The sequence below is a fragment of the Lemur catta genome, chromosome 8 (genome assembly GCF_020740605.2).
Source record: "Lemur catta isolate mLemCat1 chromosome 8, mLemCat1.pri, whole genome shotgun sequence".
In the NCBI taxonomy this organism is placed as follows: domain Eukaryota; kingdom Metazoa; phylum Chordata; class Mammalia; order Primates; family Lemuridae; genus Lemur; species Lemur catta.
This window is the reverse complement of record NC_059135.1, coordinates 89,474,360-89,499,028: the sequence shown is the minus strand read 5'-3', so window position 1 is coordinate 89,499,028 and position 24,669 is coordinate 89,474,360. Positions and strand designations below refer to the sequence as shown.

At 32.8% G+C, this 24,669-nt stretch overlaps 1 protein-coding gene across 4 annotated transcripts in view; it reads right to left on the bottom strand.

The window, feature by feature from the left end:
* Window positions 1-202: 202 nt before the first annotated feature.
* Window positions 203-24,669, bottom strand: part of DPP10 (dipeptidyl peptidase like 10) — a 1,316,731-nt gene continuing 1,292,264 nt past the window's right edge. For 3 of the 4 annotated variants that reach the window (XM_045558744.1, XM_045558743.1, XM_045558747.1), the window contains exons 20-26: window positions 24,380-24,574; window positions 23,643-23,697; window positions 8,040-8,139; window positions 7,723-7,781; window positions 7,543-7,615; window positions 3,887-3,960; window positions 203-2,377 (exon numbers count right to left, since the gene is read on the bottom strand). In XM_045558744.1, coding sequence (XP_045414700.1) covers window positions 2,243-2,377; window positions 3,887-3,960; window positions 7,543-7,615; window positions 7,723-7,781; window positions 8,040-8,139; window positions 23,643-23,697; window positions 24,380-24,574 — 691 coding nt within the window. In that variant the 3' untranslated portion in view covers window positions 203-2,242. The remainder of the gene's footprint in view (window positions 2,378-3,886; window positions 3,961-7,542; window positions 7,616-7,722; window positions 7,782-8,039; window positions 8,140-23,642; window positions 23,698-24,379; window positions 24,575-24,669) is intronic. The other variant, XM_045558745.1, reaches the window with a different exon arrangement.

Below are 24,669 nucleotides of genomic sequence, written 5' to 3'. Positions count from 1 at the left end.
AAAAATGGCCCAGTCACTAAAACAGCCACAGAGGTGAAAATTGTCCACCTTCCTGCTAAACACTATGCTTGCATTTGAGGTCTATTTAGCCTTTAAGGTGAAAGTGGGTTCCAGACAAATGTCTTTCACATTAGAAATTGTATTAAATTAATTGAAAAATAGATAAACATTGATAATAATAATAAAACAGGAGAAAGGAAGAACAGTAAAAGGTAAATACTTTTTAAATGTTACTCAAATAGACATTCAATAAAACCACATCTTTCAGACAACATAATCATTTGCATCATAAAAAACTCTAGTGGTTCAAATTTAAAATATTGATTAAAAAGCTTCAGTTGGACTTCAAATCAGCCTAAAAAGAAAATTTCCATCTTAATAAAATAGGCAAAACTTTCCTTTTAAAATTACAACTTATTTTGTTAAAAAATGTGTTTAATATTCTTGAAAAAGACCTAAAATGGGTCCTTCAGAAGAGAAAGCCTTTCCCATTTTAAATTGAATCCAATGGAGCAGTGAAGACACAATTCCAAAGCATCCAGAAGAAAAGTGGAATCACAATCAATAATTTACATGTTTGCAAATACCCAGAATTCTGGGCTGAGCCTTCAACAAAACAGAAGAGTGACTGAGTGATTCCTTGACATTTTAAAATTTCCTCCTGGTGTCCTGATGTCATGATAATCCAATTTGTCCTAAGGACTTCTTTTAAAGCCACAAAAACACAGTATCCTGCTTAGGTTTATCTGAACTTTGAAGCTTGGATACAGACTTTTAGATATCTTCTGGAAGATTCCTTAAGTGAAGTGAGAAAATACCCTTTGACTTTAGTCACCAAATTTAATGTTCCCATGACTTAAATTGACTTCATACAGTCAAGTTTATTTTATACTCTCAGTTACTTACTGCTGCAAGTCAACACAGCCCAGGAATTGATGCACTTTGTGCCTTCAATTCAAATTAAATACAAACACTGCTGTTTGTGAACTTTTTGGCCAATGAGTAAAAAATATTTCATTTCTAATTCTCACCAGAAGGATTTAAATTAAACAGTAACAGATGAATTGGGCAGGCATGGAATACTAAATAGAAACTGGCAAATGAAATAATCCAGCTCTTTGCTTTTACAATGAAAATGAGAATTGATTCTGCACTGAGAGATAGAAGTAAAAGGACCAAGTGTTTTTAAAAAAGCCTTCTCCACCAAAAGAGCAAAATAGCACTCAATGGCATTGCATTGTTAACAAAATTTCTTTATCAGAAACTATAATTTAATATTTAAGTATCTAATTTACATGTGACAAGGTGTATCATATTCAAAAAATTAAATTGCAACTAGAAAACTATTAACCACTAAAACAATACCAAACACAACCCAAACATTTATAGGAAAGCAATAGCTAGAATTTGAATTGGAAAAAATGTTTCATCATATTTGGCTCATTAAACAAAGCATCCATTATAGTCTGGAAAAAGAGCATCTCTTCTAATTCATCAAAAGTTTACCCTTTGTAGCATGAATAACATGTAAAGATAGTTTCATTGACTGTATATGCACACGTGTGTGTGTGTGTGTATATATATATATATATATAGTGAGACATACACTCGTGTGTTCATTTAAAGATATTGTATCTACTGATAACCGGCTGAACTTTGGAAGGTGCTGAAATCCACACTTCTATATGTCCTTTGACCCACTTAATGATGCCTTTTTAAAAACAGAAATTACATAAAATACTCTGTCTTTTATTAACTGAATATTTTCTTAAGCATAATAATAGACAATGAAAGAATTGCACTTATTGTAAAGGTACAGTAAAGTGTTAGATTGCAGTTCAGCCATAAAAGATCAGGGACTGTACGACTGCTAATAAGTTGTGCATTATATGCAAAGATGATGGTGACCAGTGAAATTAAAATGAGAGCAACTAGTTACAGAACAAACAGGGAGAGAACAGAAGAAAACATGCACTACTCCTACTTTAATGCAAAACTAATTTCTCCCAGGAAACCAACCCTATGACCTTCCTTATACAAAGAAACAGGTTCTGCACCCTTGGCAACACAGTAGACTTGGACTTCTGTATTCAAATGCCAGTTCAGTGTCTCTGAGTGTGCTGTTCCAGTGACATCTCCATAAGCTGCCTTTGAAATTCTGGAGCATCTACAATATTACAGTCTCTTGCTTAGGTTTCATCGAGCCTCAATATTTCCATCAGTTCTGTATAAATAGGGTCCATTATTCATCTTCTTCTGGTTCCTGTGGTAACACATATATTTCTTCCTTTAAACAATCACTGAAGAATCTGAGGATTGTGCTGTAGAGATGATACTTGCTCTTCTCAGACACGTTATGACCTTCATCGGGGTAGACCTAAGGTATCGAGGGGAAAGAAGACATCAAGTTACCAAAGCAGCTACTGTCCTTCAGCATTCATTCTTCTAGCCCTAACAGCATGGGAACTTTGAAAAACAATATCTAATCAAAATCTCATCTCATTCAACTCTGAGTTCTTTTGTTAAACTTTTAAAAAATGATAATTATGTCAATCAATATTTGAGAAAAATATTTTTTGTGTGTTTAAATTAGGATTTGTTGGCCAAATAAAGTAGATGTTTCCATGCTTATGTTCACTATGATGGCCTTAACATTGCCCTCAGTTTGACTAAACTTTAGACAGTTTCTTCCCATCAGCCCCTGACCTCTTCCTGCCTCTTGCCAGTTTTACAAACCAGATGTGTATTTCTCAAGGACAAGGGGACGATCTGCTGGAAATGCAAACACTGAAGGAGGAAGCACTCCCTTCTCCCAGTCTCTTCGGGAGAATAAGGGCATTGGTCCAAGTTCAAAAATTACCTCCAGTCATGAAGATACAAGAAAATTTACGTTTCCTTTGGGTATGGCCAATTATTAAATACAGCTGGCCTATGAGTCCCCCAACCCCAGATCTTAAAAAACTTTCAAGCTCTTCGTTTCCACAGTTGAGTTCAGTCTCTCTGCCCTATTGCAATAGTCTTGAATAAAGTCTCCCTTGCCTGTTTAACATTGCCTGGTGCCATTTTTATTTTTACCATGTCCTTTCCAGTAAAAACAACATCATTGATTTTTCTAAAATACAAATATTATCTCATCAATTTCTGGGTGGAAAGTTTTTAAATGGCATCTCATTGTCCTCTGAGTAAAGCCCCATTCTCCTCAACATTGCTTATGGCATGATCTGCCATTTATTTATCTCTATCATCTTTCATCATCCTAACCCTGGTACTTTGTGTTTTAGATAGGTCAAAGCACTTTTGGTTATTCCAAATGCTGAGAGATTAAAATGACTTTCTTTGTCCTTCTATGACTCCTCCATCACACTGAAAGTTCCCTGATAGTCCAAAGTATGTCTTGCCACCCACCTAGTGGAATGGCCACTATAGCGTAAGTCTTTGATGAATGTGTATAAAATGTATGACTGTACAGATGTAGAAGGTAATGTAAATGGTGCTTTGTCCTCTCCTCTTTTCTTGTAATGTTTCCCCCCGAACACTTTTTTTCCTCTCCCTATTTACAAGAAAAGTGATGGAAAGTGAAGAAAAGACAAAAGGGACAAGAAGGCAAATAGAAAATTCTTCTTTTAAAAGAATTCAATATTAGTGATATGAATAAAAGTCTGAAGGAAATAGAACATTTTTGAAAGGGTTTATGCAATTCACTTGTAAAGCTTGAGCTGATCTACATTCTCAGCATAATTAAGAGCAAAGCATATAATTTTTGGTTCCTAAAAAATATAGTAAAAAATAATACCACGGGGGATGGAGAAATACAGAAGCTATGTTCTATATCTCACAAGCAAAAAACCAAGGAAGGAAAACACCTTCTTCTGGAAAAGTGGCTTACCTGCATAGTATAATTCACTCCAGCTTTTATTAGGTGCTTGATTAATTCTGCTGAATGCTGGAAATGAACTTTTGCTGCAAGGAATTAGATTATGATATTTAAAGGAAATACATTTTTTAGGATCAGAAACTTTTCCTATCATTTTTTGCAAGGAGATTAAGCATTTACTTTACATACATTGCACATTTAAAAGACTGATATCTGGGTTTAACTAGAAAGCTTGTAAATATAATTTCAAGCTTCACTCTGTTAAAAAACCAAAACAGGAGATAAGACTAAGGCCTACTTACTGCACAGAATGGCATTTAGATTTACTTTACTGAATATCATTTATTATTCCTAATTGCTCATATATTTTATACCTTATAAAAATTTTAGCATGGTAAATGTCTTATCTGGGTTTTAATGCAGCAAACCAGTTTTCTGTTCCTTCTGAAGGATTGCAAGGACCTACTATCTGTTAGATACTGGCATTCTGCTTTATTATTTTAAATTAGAAAAGAATACCCCATGTCGAGAAAAACTGAATGAAAATCTCATTATACAAGGACTATTTAATGTAGGTTATACCGGATATTTGTTTTCATCTATTTTCCTTCTGCCTGAACCTGAGGTCCAGACCTCTGAAATAAGCAGCAAAGGAGCCCTGGTAGCTAGGAAGACTAGGACCGGTCACTCAAATCTCTGTGCAGCAGTTTGCGTACACACTGCCTGGGCTATTCATTTCTGGACTCTGCATATCTTCAAATTTCTATAAATAACTTTTAATCTAATATTTTGCAACTGTCTTTGAAAAACTTGGGCAGCTTTATTCATAATTTAAGCTCCTTTGATGGTCTAATTCTATGATGCTGAACAATCACACTAGGTAACAGAGGATAAAAAATTCCAAACAAATCATTTAAATCTTTTTTAAAAGATACTCAAGATCATCTTTCTATGATACTTAACAGGAAAATTACTGTGTCATCGCTAAAAAAGTAGAAATTGTTCTGTTAATGTAGGCTACTAGAATTAGCAAATTAATCAGGGCAGTGGCAGAGGTAACGCAATCCTTTATTTCTCTGTGTAGATTCAGCTGAAAAGATAAATGTACAAATGGATTTTCCAGCTGGATTTTTTTTCTGCTTAGTTTCTAGAGCAAAGCCTGTTGACATTTGCCATTAGTCTCTTTCCTATAACTGAATGAGGACATTAAAGGTCTGATTGGCTGAGTGAACTGATTTGCGGGTAATTTTCGCAGGTACTATTAATAATGGCAGTGTTACAGTGGCAGTGACTGATCACTTAGAATCCACCAGGCCCCTATGGGCTGTGTGGTGTGAGCATGTCTGTGTGCACACGCGTGTGGCGTTTGTACGCAAGCACAGGTGCATTTCCTCTGAAGTGACTGGGGTGAACCTCTGCTTGCATTTTATCAGGCGGGTGAAGCACCAGGCCATGACTGAGTGAGTTAGATAAGAACAACATAATTTGCCTTTAGAGCTACAACATATTAACAGAAAAATCTGAAATAGCACTAATATATTATTCCAGGGGGATGGCTCGACATAAAATAATTTAACCTTGAATATAATTTATTCACATGACTGAGGCTTCAGAGCTCAGTGAATAAAAACCTTAATACCTGCATTCAAATCCCCTTTCTCCTAATCAATCATGTGTATGCTTGTAGGCAAGTTATATCATTTCCTAATACTTAGTTCCCCGATCTGTTAAACAAGAAAAGTACTATTTTTTGTGAAGAACAAATAAGACAATATCAAATGTTTTTAGCACATTTTTCTGACAGGTAATCAGTACTTAATAATTGCTATTTATTATTGTTAATACTGATATATATATACACAAACACACACACATATATGTGTATATATGTAAGTCCCTAATACCTGAGAACCAAATTCTATTGTCCTTCAAAATTTTTATGCTCTTTTTCACCATGTTTCACCCAACTCTGGTATTGTATTATTTAAATTCTTTTTTATAGAGTTTTAATTTTGTAATAGTTTTAGACTTTTAGAAAGTTACAAAGATTCTATAAAGATTCCTGTATATCCCTCCTCCAGTTTCCATTATTGTTAACATCTTACGTTATTATATACATTTGTCACAAATAAGAAACCAGCATTGGCATACTGCCATTAACTAGACCCACTTTATTTGAGAACTACTAGTTTTGTTTTGTTTTTTTTTTTTTTTTTTTTTTTTTGTGTTCTCCTTCTGTTTCAGGGCTCCTCCATTCAGGATACCATATTACATCGAGACATCATATCTCCTTAACCTCCTCTGGTCTACGAAAGTTTTTCAGACTTCCTTTTTTTTTTTTTTAATGGCCTTAACAGTTTTGAGGAATACTAGTCAAGTATTTGATAGAATATTCCTCATTTGGGTTTGTCTGATGTTTTTCTCATGGTTAGACTAGGGTTATGAATTTGGAGGATTAAATCATAGAAGTAAAGAGCCATTATCACTACATCACAAGGGTACCTACTATTAACATGATTGTCACTGTTGATGTGAACCTCAATAACCTGGCTGCGATGATGTCTGTTGAATGTTTTCATTGCAAAGTTCCCCTTTCTTTCCTTTTCTATACGGTACTCTTGAAGCAAATCATTAAGTGAAACCTATTCTAAGAAGGAAGGAGGTAGTCTGCCTCCTGGAGGAGGATATCTACATAAACTATTTGGAATTCTTCCTAAGGGAGATTTGTCTCTTCTTCCCCATTTATGTATTAGCATGGATCTAAGCTCTGATTTAACCATAGATCGACATGCTTGAAAGTTAAGTTGGAGAGATGGTATATACTCTTGGCTATTAAACTCTTTTAGTGATTTCCTTTGTAAAATGGACCAACAAAAATAAGTTCAAGATTCAGGAAATACTGAGTCAAAATTTTGACTTTCTTGGCTCACTTGCCAGGTAGGCTTGTATATATCTGTTTCTTTCTTGAAATTGACTTTTCTCATCCATGAATAAAGCTATAAATTATCAGCCTTCTGTTGTAAGGTAGCATAGAGGATAATAAAAATATGAATTCTTTGATCCCTAAAAGCTTCATGTAGACATAAAGCAACATTATTTATTACTACTAATTTCAATCATATCTATCTCTAGCATTTAAAGTGATGAAAAAATGGGAGGTGATGTGAAAGTGCCTTTTAAAAAAGTATTTGTTTTAACTTCATTTAAGGAGGGTAACCTCACCAGAATTTCATGTCAGTGCTTGCATCTTTTGCTTCTGTTTTCCAAGCTGGTTTCTATTAATATTTGAGGTGTGCTGAATAACACAGTCTTATGTGGCTATTTAAATTAAAATTAATTAAAATTAACTTTTATAAAATTCAGTTAGTCACACTAAACACAATATGGCCACAAGTGGTCAGGGGCTCCCATGCTCAATAACACTGATTAAATATTTCTGTCCTCACAGAAGGTTTTACTGGACAATGCTACCATCTGAGGCTCATGGCCTCCTCTCCTCTTAGTCCTGGATTCCTTCGTCCCACTTCCTATCATGCATCTGATTCTCTGTGCCACTCTCTGCTCTCCAGAAGGTTTACAAGGCCCCTCGCAAGCAAGAAAGTCCTTAGATGTATTCCTTTGTCAAAGGTCAGACCCCAACAAACAGTAGCAGCAAGGACAATACTTACTGTCAGCAGTTCCGTGAATTATTAATATGTTTTCTTCTTTTAAGCCATGAATATTATGTAGCACGCTGGCTGCCTGTGAAGGAAAACAGAAGCATCTGGATCTACAGATCTATCTAAATAAGTAATTTGACTGAATTTTTAGAACAAAACTACTCTAATTGTTATTGTTAAATTAGTTACCTGGTAAGTGCTTTCTTCCTTAGATGGCATACCAAGGTATCTTTCGGAGAAAGCTGACGCTGTGACCCAAGAAAACAGAAATTTAAGAATACTAAAACTAAAAACCATTTGACTTGCGCAATTCATTATTTAATTTCTTCATTTCAGATTTAATTGTCATGCTCCAGCAAAATTGATTGAATCAGGGAGGTGATAAACAGTTCAAAACAGGCTCCAATTACACATGATAAATGAGCTCAGTTGAGCTCCTCTGCTTTGGGATTTGGTTTTCCACAAATCAATACATTACATCAGGTCTGTCTGCAGCACGTACTCACCATACAACTTCAAGTCTGTGATGGGTGCAACCACAGATCCACATTTAAAAAGCTTTTCATCTGACTTTAAGATCATTGATGCAATATAGCCTCCATACCCCTGGCCAGAAAAAAAAAAAAAAAGTTGTAACAATTATTTCTGGAGATATTTTTAGCTTTGGATCACTGGTAATGTACATCATATCAGAATGTTCCATAATGTCTGAAATTTGAGAAAAGAGTATGATAAAATCACTTTGTGCAGGTAAAAATTTGGAACATTTGCTTAAATTTATATATAACAGGCTGTTTTAATAACCATAAGTAAAGTATAAAATTAATTATATACCACCAAATGTCAAATATTTGCTCCATGATTTCAGACTATACAGCTGGGAACTGTCCCAAATACTTTTCAGCTAGGCAAATAAAGCACTTATTAACTCATTATGTCATTTTAAGGTAATTTGATATATATTTTATATATACTAAATATTTCATAAAATATTTAAATAATATGGTTATTTATGTAGAATTAAGAAAGAATAAAATATTTAAAATATTATGTATCACCACATATATAGATTCTTCTTTTAATTCCTGATAGGGCTCAGAACATGGCATCCTGAAATATGACTTTAGGAGGCCAGAATATGCCACTCCAATTCTGGTCTCCTACAGTGCATAGGACTATTTTGAGCTGGTTATTTTGAGAAACTGTAGACATAGGAGTAGCTCTGAAACAAGGCTGGAGGTCGCCTTTTTGTAAGGGAAATCTACATCTATAAAGGAACTCTCCGTTAGTAAAGGTCTCTCTCTCTCTCTCTCTCTCTCTCTCTCTCTCTCTCTCTCTCTGCACCAGAAAGAGAAGGATGACTAAATCTCCTGAGACTCTTAATCAGTGGAGAAGAATTGACTTAAGTCTGCACAACAAACCTTACCTTTGTTTTGCTTTTCCTGGCCAACTCTTTTAACAAGGCCTTTCCCAACATCCTCTTCCTTTGTTTCAGAGAATAACGGTATTTATATTTGATGTCTAAGACAGCTCTTTGAGATCTACTCTAGGAATTTAATCACTTCTTTGGGTTACCTCCCATGTATAGAGGAGGTATACATATTATTAAACTTCTGTTTTTCTCTTGCTAATCTGTCGTTTATTACAGAGAGTCCTAGCTAAGAACTCATGAAGGGTGGAGGAGGAAATTATGTTTCCTGCCCTACATTCCACACAACTTAACATTGGAAAGATTATGAACTATAATGAATAATGTTGCTAGTTAGATGAGTTGGATTATTGTTTAAATTTATTTGAAAATATTCTCTGGAAATTTTTTAAAACGAGTTTGATATAAATTCTTTAAAAAATCAAGATATCCAGTTTTCTTTTGTAGCCCATGATCTTACTAAAAAAGTTATGTGGTAGATTTTAATAATTATAGTAATGCTGGACTAAGGAAATAACCTACTGAGTTATCTGTTTGAGAAATTAATTTTTAGCTACACTCTGAGCAATGTTCCTTGTGCTACCAGATATCAGAATGTATTGGAAAATATTAAAAAAATATTAACACTTAGGCCTTAACCCCAGAAATTCTGATGTGATTGCCTCATTATGAAGTCTACTTTTGAAAGACTTTCAGAAAAACTCAAGTGTGATCCAATTTATAGTTTTCTTGCCATTGTCATTAAACTCTTGAAGTGAGAAATAAAGAATTTCATTTATGTTTATTTGGACCATCATTTAAAACTCACCATGTGACAGTTCATAATGCAGTCAGACATTACTGAAATGACTGAGATAGCATATCCCATTCTGGTACTGGAATATTAGCTAGTACTCAGAAGCTTGAGCAAAGCTTTTCCAACAATTAGAGACTAAGAGAAAGACAGTTATCCTTTATAGATATAAACCACCACAAAGTGCTTTTGCTCATTGAGAGAGATGGAGAAAGTCTTAGTTAGTCTTAGTTCAGCACAATTTGGAAGTAGCAGGCTTAAATGTATTAACATATGAAAAGAAAGAAGTATAAAAGGATGGGGTGAGTCATTCAAAGCAAGAAAATAAATAGCTATACATTGAGTATCCCTTATCCAAAATGCTTCTGACCAGACATGTTTTGGATTTTAGATTTTTTTAAAATTTTTTTTTGCATTTTGAAATATTTGCATAAACATAATGAGATATATTGGGAATAGGAACCAAGTTTAAACACAAAACTCATTTATGTTTCATATATACCTTAAACACATAGCTGATGCTTTTTTTAAACAATAATTTTATGGATGAAACAAAGTTTTGACTGTTTTGACTACGACCTGTCACATGAGGTCAGTGGTGAAATTTTCCATTGATTGGCATCATGTTGGAGCTCAAATGTTTTGGTTTTTGGAGCATTTCAGATTTCAAATTTTTGGATCATTATGAAGCAAAATTGGGGACAGTCCTTGAAATTTCTGTCCCCAGAGAAAGCATTTCCAGTATATTGTATCTAGTTCTCTGTCATGGAGATAAGAGCAGGGTGTTGCAGCTAAGAGGCTTCAAGTATTTCCCACAGGCAAGACTGTCCCCGTGGTAAACAATGCATCACACATCCTAACTGAAGGATGTAACTTTTCTGGTTCTAATTCCATGATGGCCAAGCAAACTTGCAATTGATTATGATCTGGTTGTTTATATAACTTCACTACTTTGACAGAATAGCTGAATATTACAATCATGAATATTTCAATCTATAGAACTGTATATCACATTTAAATAATCTAAACTAATAATTAGCATTATGTGATTTTTGTTTTGTTTTGTTTTATTACCTCAGTTTCACGTGTCTCTCAGAGCTTGATTATCTCCAGGAACCGAGAAGAACAATGCCTTCCAAAGGAAGGAACGATACTAGAACAATGCTTCTTAACTTGAAAGTTCATTCAAATAATTTGGGAATATAAAAAGCAGATTCTTATTCAGCAGATCTGGGATGGGACTAAGATTTTGCATTTTTGAGAAACTCGCAGGGGACTCATGGTGCTGGTTTGCATTTTGTATAACAAGTTCTTACAGTATAATCACATAATAAAGATTCCTGCCAGAAACATCTTCCTAGTTCCAGCCAGCGTGCCCTAGACCAGTGGAGCTTTAACAAAAAGTACCAGTGCCCTAGAAAACGATTCAAATGTGAAGATTGGGCAACTAATGCAGCTCCCGCATGGAAGCCAGGGTTGTAATCATTGCTGCTGCTCAAGGAGTTGTAGTTTACTATTTTTTTAATATGAAAAGTTAGGATTTAATGAAGCTAAATACTTTCTAAGACTTGATAATGAAAGCTGTTGGATAAAATTTTCCTTATAGCACTTGAAAATCAAATCCAAAATGTTGCTTTAATTTGATTTATTTCAGAGAAATAACTTCTATTTTTAAAAGAAAATCAACACTGGCAGGAATTAGAATAAATTACCTTTTAATTGCTCACCTTCTTCTCAACCATTTTATATTTATTCACTGAATGCAAAAGTAGATCACGAAAGAATTCTTGGAAAATATGTTCCAGAAGAGGGCAAGAATCAGATATTAGTTCTAGCTAGATGTAATGATGGTGATTTTAATTTTCAAAACAACCCATATATCAGGTAGATTTAAAAATTGGGGATTATCATATGGCTCTGTAGTTAAATAGAGGCTTTTTTATATTTGATTTAGATCAAAAACATTCAGTAGTTGGTGTAGGCTGCTCTGTTTCGATTGTACATTTTATTGATTTCCCAGTGACCATATTTTTCCATTCATTACAACTGTTTTGTCATTTCCATTTACTAAGGATTTTAGCGTCACTCATAAAATATTTAAAAATGCATGTTATTATTTTAAAATTTAATTCGGTGAACCTAAGGTATAAGAATGTTTCCAAGAAATTTTCCTTCTTAGAAAACTTAGAGTTATGATGTAAGAAACCAAGTTCAATAAATAGAAGAACTTTGAGGGGCTGGAGGTGGGGTCTACAATATAATTTACTCAGGACTTTTGTTTACATTGGCCACTTGTTTTGAGATAATTGTTAAATGACTTCATAATATAATAAAAAAGATACATTGATGGAAGTGAAGAAAAAAGGAGCTTCTTCCTACAGCTGTACACTTGAGTGATTCTTTCTGATCCACACCACTTGTGGTAGACAATGAATTAATCTGAAATAAAAATTTTATAAATATGTGATGAATAATACAATTTAATTTCATTTTATTATTTTGTATTAAAACTATTAATTTGATATAATCGCTTACATTTTATCACAATTCTTATAATCTTACTTGAAGAAGAATCTGCCTGAAGAAGAATTTTAATTCTTCATATTATATATACTAAAAGCTTCAAGCCTTAAAAGTGACTCAAGCTGGTCTCAAGCTCTGAGATTCCTCCTTCAACTGAAAAGATTCAAAATTCTGAATAATGAAAAATTACCTCCATAAGTAAAGTTTAAAGAAGCTTCTATATTCAATAATATTTTTATACTTGTTTTACATTCCCCAGATACCCATGTTTCTTGCCTCCTTACATTGCCTTGTCTTACCTCAAACGTGATCTCCTAGTGGCACTTTTCCCGACTTCTTATTTAAATTCGCCACTTTATCTCTAATCTTGGCACCCCTATTTGACTCTTTATTTTTCTGAATGAAACTATTGCTGTCTGACATCTTATACATTTATTACTATATTTTTATTTGTTTTTTATGTATCTTTCTTCATTGAACTATAAATTCAATAAAGAAAGAATTTTTTTTTCTGTTTTGCGACTGCTGTATATTTAGCACCTCAAAAAGTGCTGGGCATGTAGTATACACTCAGTAAACGTTTGTTGAATGTATTAATTTTATTTCCCCTTAATGCTGGCCTGGTAATCATAGTGGAAGTCAGTGTTAGAAATGATGTTTATAGGATTTTTATTTTTGCCTCTTATTTTCAATTGATGTCATTAATTTTTAAAAAAATATAGGTCAGAAAAATTTTCCAAGAGTTTTCTTGCCTTATATATAACTGCTTAAAGAATAAAAAGGAAATTCATTATATATTAAATCAGGATATGTTAGGTTCTAAGGATAATTATTCAAATTAAAATAGTTTAAAGTCTTCAACAAGTCATACCAATAATTATTGAGTAATTAAGACATGGTGAGTTAAAAAGCTAAATATGCTATTATTATAAGCTTCCATTATTCCAACAAATCAGTAAGAAAATAGCACTGAGAAAAAGATACTACTCACAATAAAAATTAAAACACACAAATAACAAGAAGTATCTAGAAATAAAAACAGCGGGGAAGAGATTTGGCCTATATAAAGAAAACCATAAAATTCTACTGCGATATATAAAAGAAGAATTAAATAAAAGAGGCATACTGTGCATATTGTGTGACTCAAATGAAAGCTACATCTTGTGAATATTTTAATTCTCAAATTATTATAAACATTGTTTAATTAAGTTTTAATTAAAAATTCCAGCTGAATATTTCAGGAGAATTTGAAAAAGTAGAGATAATAGAAGAGATGAGCCAGGAATATTTTGAAAGAGAAAAGTAAAAAGTAGAAAATTGCTTTTTAAAGTATTAGAATACATCATTATGAAACATCTTATAATTAAAAGACTATAAGATCAGCATAAGAACAGACAGGCACATTACACTAGAAATAAACCCAGGGATATTTTAGAATTTAACATTTAGTTGGCATCAGTTTTTAGGATGTTAAGAGAGATTTAGTAAATCAGTGGAGCTAAGCAAACTGCCTATTTGAAACTAAATAAACAAATCCTCGCCATGCATTGCAAGTGCTGTGTACCCCTCTTCTGTATCCAAACCAGACGTAGAGAAAACATAAAACATACTCATTTAGCCTTTTGCTGGGAATGAGACATGTAAAGAATAAAATCACTGAACGAAATCACCAAAGAAAGGGCTGGAAAAGATTTTGCCAAGTTTTAAAACTTCAGTTTTTTGACTTATTATTCAAAATATTTAAAGACAATCAACAAGCTGAGGAAATATGTGAACAGGGATTATTATCTTCAATGTTACTAAATCTCAATATATCAATAAGAAAATAAATGTAAGGGTATGTATGGCCCAGTGGCTCATGCCTGTAATCCCAGCAGTTTGGGGAGGCCAATGTGGCAGGATCCCTTGAAGCCAGGAGTTCAGTACCAGCCTGGGTAACAGGAGACCCTGTCTCTATAAAAAATAAAAAATTAGCTGAGGGTGGTGGCACCTGCCTGTAGTTCCAGCTACACAGAAGGCTGAGGCAGGAGGATGGCTTGAGCCCCAGGAGTTTGATGTTGCCATGAACTATGGTGATGCCACTGCACTCTAATCCAGGTAACAGGGTAAGACCCTGTCTTCTCAAAAATATTCTTCACTCTTGCTACCTTGAATAGTGAAGTTGAAACATAGCAGAACAAACTATCTAAACTGAAATACACAGAGAAAAATGAGTTTCTTAAAAATTTAATAGCACATTAGTGAGCTTAGGAATAACTTCAAGTGGCTCAATATATACATGTCTTTGCAATCCCTAAAGAAAGGGGTGGGAAAATATTTAAAGAAATAATAACTGAAAAGTTTCCAAATTAGATGAAAACACTAAACCCAGATACCCAAGAAACTCAATATGGCCAACCATAAAAATCATGAAGAAAACTGCACCAAGGCATATCATAAGAAAACTGCTTAAAGTCAGTCATAAGAAGAAATTATTAAGGGCATCTAGAGAGAAAAGACACTTTATGCACAGAAGAACAAAGTTAAGAATGATGGCACATTCATATTGAAAATAGTACAAATCAGAAGGTAATGCATAAATGTCTTTAAAGTACTAACAGAAAAAAATGTCCACTGACAATTTTTGACCCAGGAAAAAAATCTCTAGAAGATTAAAAAGTACAATAAAAACACATTAAAGCTAAAATAATTTATTGCTTGAAGACCCATAGTAAAAGATAATTTAAAAGATGTCCTTCTAGCAGAAGAAAAAGTGAGACTAGGTAGAAATCTGCATCTAGGCAAAGAAATGAAGAACACTGGAATTGGTAATTACATGGGTAAATAAATAAACATTTAAACAATTTATTTAAATATCTTTAAAAATAACTGACTTTCAAAGGTAAAAATAATAATCTATTTGGGGATTTATAACACATATAGCATAAAATGTATGACAATTATGGCATAAAGGTCAGGAATGAAGAAATGGAAATATACCACTTTAAGGTTCTTATACTATATATGAAGTGGGATAATATCACAGGAAAGTAACTGTGATTGATTAAAAGTATACATTGTGAGGCCTGAAGCAACCACCAAAATAAGGCAAAACAAGAGTTATAACTAACATGCAAATAATGAAGCCAATGATTCCATTAATGATTCAATTAAAAAATTCTCTTTCAATAAAAAAGACAGTAGGAAAAAAATTGAAAGGAATAAATTTAAAATGGAACAAATAGAAAGTAAATAGATGATAGACCTATTTTTTTTCTTTCTTTTTTACTTTACTCACTGGGATCCAGGTTCTGAAATCTAGCAAGATGATAGATTTAAATGTAACAATATCAATGATCACATTAAAGGTAAAAGATTTTTAAAAGTTACTTAAAATGCACAGGCAGATTGAATAAAAAAAGCAAGACCCAACTCTTTGCTTCCTAAAAAGAACATACTTTAAACATGAATCCATAAAAAGTAAAAGAATGAAATAAGATATAACATGTTAATACTGATCAAAAGAAAGCTGGAGTGGTTGTATTAATATCTGACAAAATAAATTTCAAAGGCAATAATATAAACAGACATAAATAAGGCCATTCTTTACTGATAAAAGGGCCAATTAATCAAGAGGGTATAACAGTCTTAAATATTTACATATTTAAATAATCAAAGAGCTTGTAAATACATGAAGTAAAAACTGACAGAATTGAAAGTAATAAAAAGCAAATAGACAATTATGGCTGTTAAATACAAACTATACAAGGTCATTTTTTTAAAACTAAGCTCCTCCACTAGGCCCCAATAGACTAAACTAAAAACCAAAATGAAGTCACTCACGCTGAGATTCCAGGTCACCAAACAGAAACTGAGTTGTTACCTGACCTTTCTTGCAGAAACAGAAATCTTACACAATACATGCAATCAACTCGGCCTAACTGACATTTATAGAATATTCATAGAATATTTATAGAATATTCATTACATAATGGTCTAGTAACTGTAAGAAACTACTAAAAGTGTTCTATGTGTGTAGGAAGGAACGGTGTTTTCCTGTGGGAGAAATTTACTGAATGCCTCATGGAGGAAGGGACATCTGCATGGGGCTTGATAAGAAATGGAATTACAAAGTAATATGTGGGCTTGAGGCTATTAGAAATAAGTAAAAAGGCACAAACAAAGAAACTGAGGTGGAAAGGTGAAGACAGACTTTTAACCAAAGAGATTTCAGTTAAACTATATTTCATAAAACTCAGTTTATGCAATAAGCATAGTAAATAACACTTGAAATATCCTTAAAACCTATTTTATACAATAGATAATAGTTACAGCTTTTTAGTAAAATCTTATTTACCTGTAAAATATTAAATGAATACTTAACAAATATTGACACAAATTTGGGTATAAAAAGCCAAAAGTTGTCTTCTATGCTGGCTGAAGTTTATTTCTTTACTGTGCCTCCAGTATGCACATGCATATTATGGCTTTAGAAGGTTATGCGCTGGTTTGATCAATGTTTCTCTGGTGCTCAGAGGATTAACATTTCAATATGCAGAAAAGAGCAGTATTGTCTAAAAATAAATACTGGTTGACCCAAAAAGCATCCTTAGAAATACTACTATTCTATTCCTTAATCAGTTTACATAGTTAAAGAGTATTGATTAGAATTGTTTTCCAAATTCTAAAAGATTAAACTAAACAAATTACAAATAAAAACAAACAAAAATACCGAACAATACTTTTGGAGTTCACAATTTGAGCTTTTTAGATATCAACAGGGAGATGTAGCTCAGACTGTGTCTAAGTAAACTTAGTTTCTGCTGGCAAAGTCAATCACAATGGAAGAAATTATTTGGCTAACTAGCTAGATACATGTCCAGATATATATCACCATAAAAGCAGGATGAATCTTAGACCAAAAGGAGAAAAGTAGGATATGGAAATTCAATCAAATATTACTGAGTGTAAAGAAAAGAAATTGGCCAGACACAGCAAATTCCTGTTTTGAGAGCCACCAATCATCTTTCCTTTCCCGGAGGGAATATTTCAAATGAATTACAACATTTTTTCACACTGAGATTTAGCTCAGCAGCCTGGAATTTTGCAAGGTAGACATGCTTTAGCTTCATGGATGATAACAACATATATGTGGCAATTTCATTTCCACCATTTGATGAAACAGACATCCCAGTTGATCCCTCAACTGAAAAAGCAAAAGAAAGCAAAACAAAGCAGAAAATATACAAAGTTGTGGCTAAAAAAAGAAAAGAAAGAGCACAACCTCAAAATCAACTAAAAATAATTTTAAATGTAGTATAGAACTGGCACAACTGGCATGAAGGTAATGAATCCACAGAGGCCAAATACAAACTGAAAGCTGGAAACCTGAGAGGGAAACAAAGCATAAAAAGAATGTTTTGTTCAAATACTAATGATTTTGACATGCTATTATGGCTTCCTCAGTAGACGGTATGTAAAATACATAGATTTCACACAATGGGTCTAAGGAGACCCTGAATAAATCTAGACCCCAAAATAGGTGTCTAGAGATAACAAAAAATAAACATATTGCACAAAAGGGATTGATGAGAATGTTTTGTTTTTTCTTCCTGTCATGAGCTTGTGCTGAGTGAGTGAAAGAAATTAATCTTGGCTAAAAAGTTGAACCGTTAAGTCTAGGGTTGGGTTTGTGGTCTCAATTCAATACTCACAATTAAAACCAAAACATAATCCAAAAATACAAATGCAATACAAATCTCACAGAATTCCTATAGATAAAATTCCAAGAAAGATAAGCTCACACATAAATAAATAGATAACACACAAGTAACAAATATCACCATGACTGAGGAGAGCTAGCAGAAATAACACACAACAGAAACAGATTCTCAAAAACTAGAGAATATTTGTTGAATAACATGTAAAATATAAAATGGCAATGCCGAATATACTTAAAGAAATAAACATTTGAAAATATCAGAAAAGGAACAGTTAAAATATAGTTAAATATTTTTATAGAAAGAAATCCCAAAGAATGTCTAGTAATAAAAAATTTTAAAAATTTAAGCAATGGTAATAGAAAAACAGATTAATCACATATGAAGAGAGAATTATTGAACTATAGATACAAGGATGATACCGAATGAAACACAAAAAGACAAAAAGAAAAGTTTATAAAATAAGAATGTTAAAGTGAGATTTTAACACATTTTTAATATGAGTTTCAGCAGGATGAGAAGTTAAGGCAATATTTTAATAAAAAAATTGATGATAATTTTCCAAAATTGATGGAAGGCACCAAAACACAAATTCAGAGAATTTGGCACAACTGAAATATGATTAATAAAAGATACTTGTAACAGTGCACATCTTGGAGAAACTATAGAACACCAAAGAAAAATATCTTTAAAAAAAGAAAGATTCAATGTTGCTTAGATGTTAGTCCTCTTTGGGTAATTTATAGATTCAATACAATTTACATAAAAAATACTCTGCTATTTTTTAGAAATTACTAAAGCTAATTCTAAAATTTATAAAGAAATGCAATGTACTCAGATGAGAGAAAACTACTTTAAAAAAGAACCTAATGGAAGAACTTCTACAATCTAATTTCAAGATATAAGGAAGGATGAATTTTATGGTGTGTCAATTATATCTCAATTTTAAACAAAGAATAAAAAAGGAGACAGTAGGGATAGCTTTGTGGCTATAATAGGTTTCCTATAATTTAGTAAACCTTAATGTGAAAAATGTCTGTTACATAATCTCAATGGTAAATAAATCAGGTGTGTTAAAAATATATACAAATGGGAATAAACACCTGAAAAGATGCTAAGTATTATCAGTCATTACTAAACTGTAAATTAAAATGAAATCAATACCTCTATTCACCCATTAGAATGGTTCAAATTAAAAAGACTGATAATACTAAGTGTTGGTGATGATGTAGACCACCTGGAACTCCCCCACATTGCTTTTGGTAAAATAAAATGGTGTAAGTACTTTGAAAAAGAGTTTGGCAATTCCTTGCAAAACTAAATAGAAAGTTACCATTTAAGCCTACAATTCTACTCTTAGATATTTGCCAAAGAAATATGAAAGTACGTGTCTACACAAAAATGTGTACACAAATGTTTATACCAACTTTATTCATAATACATAAAACTAGAAACAACAGAAATGTTCAATAGATAAATGAACAATTTATTTTATATTCATACTGTGAAACACTCAGCAATATAAATGAATAAACTAAAAAAATACATTTAGAAGCAGAAATAAAAGAAAAAAACAACTCAATCCAAATGACTGGAAAAAAGAAGGCAAAAAAAAATAAGAGAGATAGTAGGCATATATAATGAAAACAGTAACATTTAAATGTATTGGTAATAATAATAATGAATATAAATGATATAATCTTCAACTAAAATATAGAAATTGGGCCAGGTACAGTGGCTCATGCATATAATCCCAGCAGTTTAGGGGGCCAAGTCAGGAGGATTGCTGGAGTCCAGAAGTTTAAGACCAGCTTAGACAACATATGAAGATCCCATCTCTACAAAAAATTTTGAAAAATTAGCCAGGCATCATGGTGCATGCCTATAGTACCAGCTACTCAAGAGGCTGAGGCAGGAGGATCACTTGAGCCCAGGAGTTCAAGGCTGCAGTGACCTATGACTGTGTCAGTACACTTCAGCCTGGGAGATAGAGTGAGACTCTGTCTCTAAAAAAAAATAAATAAAATTAAATAAAGAATTAGTTGAAAAATAAAAAAATATTAATATGTCTCTTTTTTGTTTAAAGGGCATACCTAAAGCATGAGGAAATAATTGAAAATAATAAGATAATAAGATAGAAACGCTTATAATAAGCATGTACTAATCAAAAGAATGCTGGTGTTATAATTTAACATAAAATCATCTTTAATAAAAAAACCTCTGTATTTATAGGGACTGAATAATAATAGCTTTAAAATTTACTTGGTAAAAATTAGCCTAATAAGGAGAAATTGATTAACTTACAATTATAATGGGATATCTTAACATGCCTTTCTCAGAAAATAGAGCCAAAATAAATCATTAACTAAGTTTATGATGTGAACATCATAATGGACAAATTCGATTAAAATGGACATGTATGTAGCATCAAAACTTTTAGGCACACATGAAAATTTAAAAAATTATCCCCTTTCTAAGTCAACATATGTTTCAAAGATTTCTGTCATACAGGTCAATTCTCTGAACACAATTCACTTATAATTAAAGTAAATAACAGAAAAGTACCTAAAAATCTTTTATTTAATTTGGAATAAAAATAATAAAACCGGTTCAGAGGCATAGACTTATTCTAGAAATGAAGAAATACTTAAACTAAATGCTAATAAAAATACTACATCTCAGTACCAGTGGGGACTACCTGAGGGAGAATCCCAATGAGAATTTATAATTCAAATGCTTATGTTTGTAAGGAAGGATCCAAAAATTAATAAGCTAGACATTCAACTTAGTAGTTGAAGAAAAAAATGGATTTAAAAATTAGAAGAAAAAGTAATATTAATAACAGCAAGGATAGAAATTATTGAAATAGAAAACAAAGAGAAATAGAGAACAACCAAGCCATAAAAAGAAGGAGGGGTGGAGAGATGAAGGGGAGAAAAGAAGGGAGAGCAAGAGCAAGAGCAATAAAGAAAGAGGGTGCATGGAACCAAGAGGGAGAGAGTGCCCTAAGGAGAAGCAGAAAGGCACTAATAAGCCACAATGGGAATCAAAGTGGGATGTTCCTGTCACAAGTGAAATGGTTAAACATATAATAAGAGGATATCATACACTGATCTTTGCAAATATTCTTGAAAAGGTATACAAAACGGAAAAAAAAAATTCCAAAGTACTAACAGTGACTCTAAAAGAAATGAAAATGTCTTGATAGTCCTTTATTGGTGAAATAATATTTAAACATTATTAAATTTTTTCTAATCCTGAAAGCAATAGTCCCAGATGCCTTCACAGTGCAGTTCTCATTTTTAATAAGTTTTTTCAGGCAATATAAAAAGCCTGAAGCTTTAGGAAGGATGTTACTTCCTAACCCATTTTATGAGTTCAGCATGACTTAATTTGATACTGACACAAATAATCAGTACAGTCCAAGGAAAAAATCACAAGGTCTACTAAATCTTAAGGGTAAAAGTGTTCTTTTATATGCTCAGAAAGTCAACTTTTAGTTTATAATTCAGCCACAGACATGCATATTTGTTTAATTTAAATGATTTTTTTTCCATTTACATTTTCATTTGTGTATCCTATGTCACCTCTTGTTTGTTAGATTGCCAGATCATTTACCCTGAGGCTCATCAAGTCCCAATATCATGATTGGGGGATCCAATGTGAGATTCTGAACTTCTAAATCTGAGTCCTAGATTTTTATCCCCCCATGGTTTATAGGCTAAACTCCAAATTTCTCAGTTGCTATGAAAGATCCTCGAATGTCTGTGCCCAGTCTTCCTCTCATTCTTATTTTCTATTATTCCCCTATGTGAGTCTTAATTATAGTCAATTACTTTGTTTTGTATTCTCCAAACACACTCTCCTTCCTAACACTGTATATTTGTGTAACACTCTTTCCTTCCCCTCTACCTGCTGAATGATTCTCATCATCCAGTCCATGTTCCACTTTCTCCATGAGGTGTTTTATAACCTTTTGAGTCTTCTCTAAATTTTCATGAATGTTTGTACAGCTCATTTGATCCTTTATGCTTATTTGTGAGTACAGTAAGTAGAGCCCTGAAAGCCCTGAGTCATCTGTAAATTCTTATATGAGGACAACAAAGGGAATAAAGTATTCACCATATGCACATTTTTGTGTGGTAATGGCATATAATATACAATTTACCATTTAACCACTTTTAAGTTTGCAGTTCAGTAGCATCGAGTATATTCACACTGTTGTGAAACAGATGTCCAGAACTTTTAATCTTGTAAACATGAAACTGCATATCCATGAAACAACTCCTTCTTTGCCCTCTATTCCCAACCCCTGGCAACCACCATTCTACTCTCTGTCTCCATGAACTTGAGCACTCTAGATACCTTATATAAATGGAATCACACAGTACTTGTTCCTCTGTGACTGGCTTACTTCACGTAGAACAATGTTCTCAAGGTTCATCAATGCTACAATGCATGATAGGATTTAACCATACACTTTTTGATGTATCTAAAGTTTCCATTTCTGGGGAGGATCACTTACTTAGACATTTTGATCTTTTGCACTAATCTTTATTTGCAGTTATGTTGGAGAAGCATGAGTCACAAAATATTTTTATTAATCTGCTGAACATAACTGACAACAAGAACAGAATATTACAAAGGTATGGTGTATTGCAGATGTTTGAAGTGATAGGTGAATGGTGGTGATCTGCACTTAATTATATTTTACTCACATGTTAAGTGGCTTTTTATGCACCTCCCTGTCAGTGTGCACCACTAAAATGTATGTCCCAGTCACAATTACCAGTTATTTCATGTCATAGATCTCTAGGTTCACTTATGAATAATGGAAAATATTACATGTGTAAATCCATGGACACTAAGAATATACTTCATTTCTAAACTAAAATAGTTCAAGGTCTCCTTTCTTTCATTATATTATCCATATAATGAGCTGTCCAGTGATGTGTATAAACTAGGTACTCAATGAACATCTACATGAGATCGATTTTCCTGCTGTGAAAACCATGTTGAACCTGCTATATCAGTTACTGCAATGAAGAGTAAATATCTTGCAGAGAGCACAGAAGAAATAATAATCATGCATATTGGTCATTTTTCAGTTTCTAAGCCTGTGTCAGTCTTCCTTAAGGCTGTGGTACTTGCTATTCCTTTTGTGGAGATAACTCTGCCTCAAGAGATTTGTTTGACTGACTTCCTTTTGTTATTTAGATATCAGCTTAAATATCACCTCATAAGACCGGCTTTACTCAGCCACTCAGTCTACAACATTGGCTTTTCCTGCAGTTGCCTTTAATCTATCAAATTTTTGTTTTCCTTGTAAGCCTTATTACCATATAAAACTATGTTTTCCATTTATTTGTTTCCTATCTGTTTCCCCTCTCGAGAAGGTAAACTCCATGAAAATAAATTGTTCTTGCCCTATTTCTAACACAACGCCCCAATTAGATGTTCAATAAATAGTTGCTGAATTAATGTGACTGATATATATATAATATTAATTATGCTGCTACATTTTAAAGGATAATAAAAAGAAACTATGGTATAATGAAGAATATAATTATATATGTATATATACAAATGCACACACATAATACATATATATCTGTGTGGATAAATGGATAGACATGTAGATAGATTCAGCATTTCTACTATTTACCTTTCCAAAAATGCTTAATCTTTTGGAGTCAATGTATGGCTGTTTTAGTAAAAACCTGCAATGAAAAAGAAAAAAATGTAGTTATATCTTCTTGAGTCAAATGTATATGTAAATTTATACTTACACATACACACAAATACACAAAAGTCAATGACTAGTGATTCTTTATTGACAGTGTGTGGCTCTATTCATGGGGAAGGGTTGTATATTCCAAAATCTTGCTACACAACGTGATGGTCCAGTAGTTTGACATCACCTGGGAGCTTGTTACAAATGCAGAGTTTTGGCCCCCTTTCCAGGCCTGCTAAACCAGCATCTACATTTATCAATATTCTAGCTAATTTCTATGTACTACTATAAGGAATTTACTAACTTTATTAAGTCACACTTTCATGCCAGTGTGGTAATGTTATCTGTGAAATTTCAAGAATTATAATTAACTGGGGAAATAATAGACACTGTGGATTATTGTAAACAAATAATATAGTGGTATAATTAATGTATCTTCCATTTTCATGAATCAAAAGTGAGTTCTAATTCCAGAGGGAAAATATGAAATTTTTTTTATTATAGCACTAAAGGTGATAGGTACATAAAAAAATAGGCTCTATAATTAACTTAGAAAATTGCCCAATCACTAAAATAGAAACAGCTAAATCAGAGTTAGTAGTATTACATGTCATATACCTAGATACCGTCATTATAGAAAGAAAGTAGAAAAATGTGCACCCACTTACTTCACAGCTGCTATTTGGTCCTTTACTTCTACTGAACCTAACCTTCGATGAATCTCCTGCAAAATTTTCAGACCCTGGAAGCCACTTCCTCTGCCATCAAATCTTGCTACAATGACATTATCTGTGTCGACAAGTACGGAATCCCAGTCAATACGGAATTTATCATTAACCAACTGGCCTCCTGGTTCTTCATCCCTGAAAATACCAACATAGTAAACCAAAACAAGAGCAAGTGAACATCTGTTAAAAATTCTACCTTTCATACTTACTAGTTAACAAAAGTTATGGAA